The following is a 6,000-nucleotide window of genomic DNA, read 5'->3' as shown; positions in this document are numbered from 1 at the left end:
AACTTCTCGGTGCTTCAGTTCCCTCATCTATAAAACGGGGATTGAGACTGTGAGCCCCACATGGGACAGGGACTATGTCCAACTCGACTTGTCTGTATCTGCCCCAGCGCTTAATACACTGCCTGGCACATAGTAAGCACTTAACAAATACCATTATTATTATCAGTATTAATGTAACCACCACCATCACCACGACTGCTACTGTCCCATGAGCAAGCGGTGTCCATTTGTGAGAAGCAGCATGGCTCAGTGGAAAGAGCCCGGGCTTTGGAGTCAGAGGTCATGGGTTCAAATCCCAGCTCCACCAATTGTCAGCTGGGTGACTTCGGGCAAGTCGCTTCACTTCTCTGGGCCTCAGTTCCCTCATCTGCAAAATGGGGATGAAGACTGTGAGCCCCACGTAGGACAATCTGATCACCTTGTATCCACCCCAGTGCTTAGAACAGTGCTTTGCACATAGTAAGTGCTTAACAAATGCCATCATTATTGTTATTATTATTATTATTTAAGAAAAGCAAAAATTCTTGGACATGCCTCCAAAAACCTTTTTCCATTTGAGTTTTTTTAGGATATGTGTCAAGCACTTACTATGTGCCAGTCACTGTTCTAAGCACTAGGGTTGGTACAAGGTAATCAGGATAGACATAGTCCCTGTCCCACTTGGGGCTCACAGTCTTCATCCCTGTTTTACAGGTAATTGAGACCCAGAGAAATGAAGTGACTTGCCCAAGGTCACACAGCAGACTAGTAACGGAACCAGGACTAGAACTCAGGTCTTTCTGACTCCCAAGCCACTCGGCCACGCCGTTTCTCTTTGTGTTGACTGAGGTCTTCATGCGTAGCTTCTAATGGCCTCCTCAGAGCTCAGCAAAGGCTAATTTCCTGCTGTGAACTCCAGCCGAAGCCAGGGGAGAGGAAGGGGGGAAGTAAGGGCCGACCCCTACAGCAGCTTGGACTAGGAAGCCTTCCCCGGTTAATTCACCAGACTCCCACCACATCACCTCAGATGGATTTCAGTGCATTGCACATAGTAAGCAGAAACTCAGGCAGAAACTCCTCACCCTGGGCTTCAAGGCTGTCCATCCCCTCTCCCCCTCCTACCTCACCTCCCTTCTGTCCTTCTCCAGCCCAGCCCGCACCCTCCGCTCCTCCGCCGCTAATCTCCTCACCGTTAGGCCTCGTTCTCGCCTGTCCCGCCGTTGACCCCCGGCCCACGTCATCCCCCGGGCCCGGAACGCCCTCCCTCCGCCCATCCGCCAAGCTCGCTCTCTTCCTCCCTTCAAGGCCCTGCTGAGAGCTCACCTCCTCCAGGAGGCCTTCCCAGACTGAGCCCCCTCCTTCCTCTCCCCCTCGTCCCCCTCTCCATCCCTCCGTCTTACCTTCTTCCCTTCCCCACAGCACCTGTATGTCTGTACATATTTATTACTCTATTTTACTTGTACATATTTATTCTATTTATTTTATTTTGTTAATATGTTTGGTTTTGTTCTCTGTCTCCCCCTTCTAGACTGTAAGCCCACTGTTGGGTAGGGACTGTCTCTATATGTTGCCAACTTGTACTTCCCAAGCGCTTAGTACAGTGTTCTGCATACAGTAAGCGCTCAATAAATATGATTGATTGATTGATTGATTAGTAAGCGCTTAACAAATACCATCATCATCATCATCATCATTTCATTCCCATCCTGAGCAGTAATGCTCCTCTGGTTATTTGTTTACCCATTCATTTATTTCTTCAACTATTTCATCCTGACACACTGGCACTGCTTCTTCTGCTTCTGCTTCTGCTTCGTCCTCCTTCCACTGTTCGCAAATAATAATAATGATGATGACGGTATTTGTGAAGCACGTACTATGTGCAAAGCCCTGTTCTAAGCACCGGGGGGATACAAGGTGATCAGGTTGTCCCACGTGGGGCTCCCAGTCTTAATCCCCATTTTACAGATGAGGGGACTGAGGCCCACAGAAGTGAAGTGACTTGCCCAGAGTCACACAGCTGACAATTGATGGAGCCGGGATTTGAACCCATGACCTCTGACTCCAAAGCCCGGGCTCTTTCCAGTGAACCACGCTGCTTCTCTGTGAATAATCTGTGCCAGTCTCTCTTCCCTGGTAGTGCTCTCCTGGAGGATAGGGTACATGTGTTTTGCTTCTGAATGCCCCAGCCACTAGTACATGACATTTTTTGAGCACCGACTGATTCACCGACGAACCCCACGCCCTCGACGCTGGGGTTTGGTGGCACCTATGCCCGGGTGGTTCCTTACGTGTGCCCAACCGCCCCAGAGGATGGTGGCATTCCCCTCGCGGACCACGGGGCTAGTGGAGACCAGCCTTGGGCTTCAAAGCCTTCAATCAATCACTCAATCAATCATCCGTATTTATTGAGCGCTTACTGGGTACAGAGCACTGTACTAAGCATTTGGGAGGGTACAGTTCCCTCCCTAAACCCCCCTCAACCAGGCTTGAGCCCTGTCCAGGTGACCCGGCATGTTCCCTCTGGTGCCCAGTTGGGTGAGGAGGGAGGGGAGAGCTCTCACGGTAACCCAAGGATGGATTCGGAAATGGATCCCAGAGAGAAACGAGGCTAACCTCAGAAGAGGGTCTAGAGCTAAAGAAAGGGGATGGGGTGTGGGGAAGGGATGGAGGAAAGGGGAAGGGCTGGAGAGAGAAAAGGAGAGCAAATTCAGAGATGAGAAAACCCCCTGTAATGAGCAGAATTGGCTGAGTTCTGTCCTGCCCGGGCAGTGAGTGTGTTTGGAGAGTAAGCCCAGACGGCCAGCTGCTCCTCTAAGTTGGTTCGGACACTTCCTTGATATCGCACCAACCTCAGAAGCCCCAACTCCGGGCACCCGTGGGAAGAAAAGACTTCACCTACCTAGGGCACGGGCTCTCCGCTGTCCCAAAGCCCCGGCTGGCTTTGGAGCGCTAGCCACTGAACCATCTGGCCAATTCCCCGGTTGGGCCGAAAAGGTACATTCCCCCACCAGCTCCTGCCGTGACAGGGCAATGAAAAAGACAACCTGAAGCAATTCCAGTCAATCCACAGTTCTCTTTCTCTCCTTCCCTCTGTCTCTCACACAAACAGGCGGTCTGCGACTTAAGGCGTCCTGAGTAACGAGGAACAGCGGTGACATTTCTCAGTCGACAGCCGCTTGCGGCTTTCCGAGCCATCCAGTTTGACTTCCCACCAAGCCGGCCTCCTTTCCGCCGCTAGTTCTGGGGAGGGATGCGAAGGGAGCGAGCGAGTGAGGAAGAGCCGTGATTATGGGGAAACGGTTCTAAAATCCCTGATGTGGGGGAGGGAGGAAATGGGGGAAAATTTAAAGAAAGAGGGGGCGAGGCGGGGGGAGGAAGATTACCCGACGGTCAGGGGGGTGTCACCGGGGAGGAGCGACACTTCCGCTGAAATAAAAGTCAATTCCCCTACCACGGCGCCTCTCTGACTCACTGTAAATACCCGGATTTAGCTATAGCACTCATCTGAGGTCACAGTTCTGGGTACACACTCATGCTAACGATCTCCCTCTCTCTGTCTCACCTACTCACTCTTTATGACTCTCTGTCTCTCACAAACTCATACTCAATCTCTTTCACACCCGACACTCACAATCTGCCTCTGTCTCTCATATACATTCACCCTCTATTTTCACTCTAGCTCTCACCCACAGTCACATTCTGCCTGTCTGTCTCTCACACACAATCTCTTTTATTCTCTTTGTCACTCACAAACTCATACTCAATCTCTTTCACACCCGACACTCACAATCTGCCTCTGTCTCTCATATACGTTCACCCTCTATTTTCACTCTAGCTCTCACCCAGTCACATTCTGCCTGCCTGTCTCTCACGCACACTTACTCTCTTTTATTCTCTTTCTCTGTCACTCACAAACTCATACTCAATCTCTTTCACACCCGACACTCACAGTCTGCCTCTGTCTCATACATTCACCCTCTATTGTCACTCTAGCTCTCACCCACAGTCACATTCTGCCTGTCTGTCTCTCACGCACACTTACTCTCTTTTATTCTCTTTCTCTGTCACTCACAAACTCATACTCAATCTCTTTCACACCCGACACTCACAATCTGCCTCTTGTCTCTCATATACGCTCACCCTCTATTTTCACTCTAGCTCTCACCCACAGTCACATTCTGCCTGTCTGTCTCTCACGCACACTTACTCTCTTTCATTCTCTTTCTCTATCACACACACATATACTGACACGTCCAGTGGGAGGGCAAGACCCCACCCCTCCGAAATTTCCCCGTCCCCGCTTCCCTTCCCTGCGTAAAATCCGACAACACACCCGACAAGAGGAATCCGATCCTCACGAAGGACAACATGTACGCTGCTGCGGACGGGTGGGTCTTGGGCCCAGACAAACTCACGACACACAGACGACGACTCGGGTTACTTACTATTATTTCACCCCACTTCCCCATGCTGAGAGAAAGAAAGAAAAGGAGAACAAAAAGCCTCCCGGAGGCTGAGGCTGAAGGGGAGGCAGGTAAACAAGTCGGAAATAACAGTCCCAGCCAGGGAGGCCTCCCCGGTGACAGAGGACGTGAGTCTAACACGCGACTCATTTTGGAACATCACCGCAGCCTGCTCGGCTTCGAGCTCAGATACCGCGTCGTTTCACGCTAATGCGTCGGACAGAGATCGGCAAACTCATTCAGCGTTAGGGTTTCCATTCCCAAATTAAACGTGCTTTGTTCACAATAATGGCCGTGACGAGTGCAGTTAACCTAAACCTAGAAAGAGACACGGTGATACAAGCAAGATATTAACCCCACCTGTCTAGTCCCACTGTACAATATGTACTGTGCCTATTTACGAGATGCAGTGCGTGGATGGAAAACCTCACTACTGTAAAAAAAAAAATCATCGCACGGTACGTGTAATGCACAACATGCCACTGCTTCGGCCCGGCATACGGCGCTCGCTGCCCGGCAACCCCTGGGCCCGAACGGCCGACAGCCGTGACGTAGCGGGATATGCCGTGCTGTTGGCCCCAAGGTCAAAATGAAATCCACGTCACTGAAGGCCGCGGCAGAATCACAGTCCGATTCAAAATTCATCTTCAGAGCTGTCGGCCAGGAGCATGACCCGATCTTGCATGCTGTTGAACTCTCGCTGCTATAGGAAAGAGGGGGAGAGGGAGAGAGAAAGAGAGGCGTGAAACTCCTTGGCCCAGTGAATTCTGGTTTCGAAGAACAAGAAATCGCATACAGCAGTGGACCCAAAGCACCAGCCTCAAATGCAGATCTCCAATGGCTACCGATCAATCTGCGCATCAAGCAGAAACTCCTCACCCTGGGCTTCAAGGCTGTCCATCACCTCGCCCCCTCCTACCTCACCTCCCTTCTCTCCTTCTACTGCCCAGCCCGCACCCTCCGCTCCTCCACCACTAATCTCCTCACTGTACCTCGCTCTCGCCTGTCCCACCATCGACCCCCGGCTCACGTCATCCCCCGGGCCTGGAATGCCCTCCCTCTGCCCATCCGCCAAGCTAGCTCTCTTCCTCCCTTCAAGGCCCTGCTGAGAGCTCACCTTCTCCAGGAGGCCTTCCCAGACTGAGCCCCTTCTTTCCTCTCCCCCTCGTCCCCCTCTCCATCCCCCCGTCTTACCTCCTTCCCTTCCCCACAGCACCTGTATATATGTATATATGGTTGTACATATTTATTACTCTATTTATTTATTTATTTATTTATTTTACTTGTACATTTCTATCCTACTTATTTTATTTTGTTGGTATGTTTGGTTCTGTTCTCTGTCTCCCCCTTTTAGACTGTGAGCCCACTGTTGGGTAGGGACTGTCTCTATGTGATGCCAATTTGTACTTCCCAAGCGCTTAGTACAGTGCTCTGCACACAGTAAGCGCTCAATAAATACGATTGATTGATTGATTGATTGATTGATTGATCTCTTTGAGCCATTTGCTCCAGGAAGCTCATCAGAGACCACGGGGGCGTTTCTCGCAATCTTTTATCG

General features: G+C 51.0%; 1 protein-coding gene across 1 annotated transcript in view; it reads right to left on the bottom strand.

Moving 5' to 3' along the window:
* Positions 1–2,361: 2,361 nt before the first annotated feature.
* ARMH4 (armadillo like helical domain containing 4) overlaps positions 2,362–6,000 on the bottom strand; it is a 64,573-nt gene continuing 60,934 nt past the window's right edge. The window contains exon 11 of the mRNA XM_038756701.1: positions 2,362–5,145. Coding sequence (XP_038612629.1) covers positions 5,077–5,145 — 69 coding nt within the window. The 3' untranslated portion in view covers positions 2,362–5,076. The remainder of the gene's footprint in view (positions 5,146–6,000) is intronic.

Source organism: Tachyglossus aculeatus, chromosome 14, assembly GCF_015852505.1.
Source record: "Tachyglossus aculeatus isolate mTacAcu1 chromosome 14, mTacAcu1.pri, whole genome shotgun sequence".
Lineage (NCBI taxonomy): Eukaryota > Metazoa > Chordata > Mammalia > Monotremata > Tachyglossidae > Tachyglossus > Tachyglossus aculeatus.
The sequence above is the reverse complement of the archived record's forward strand: the minus strand, read 5'-3'. Positions and strand labels throughout refer to the sequence as shown.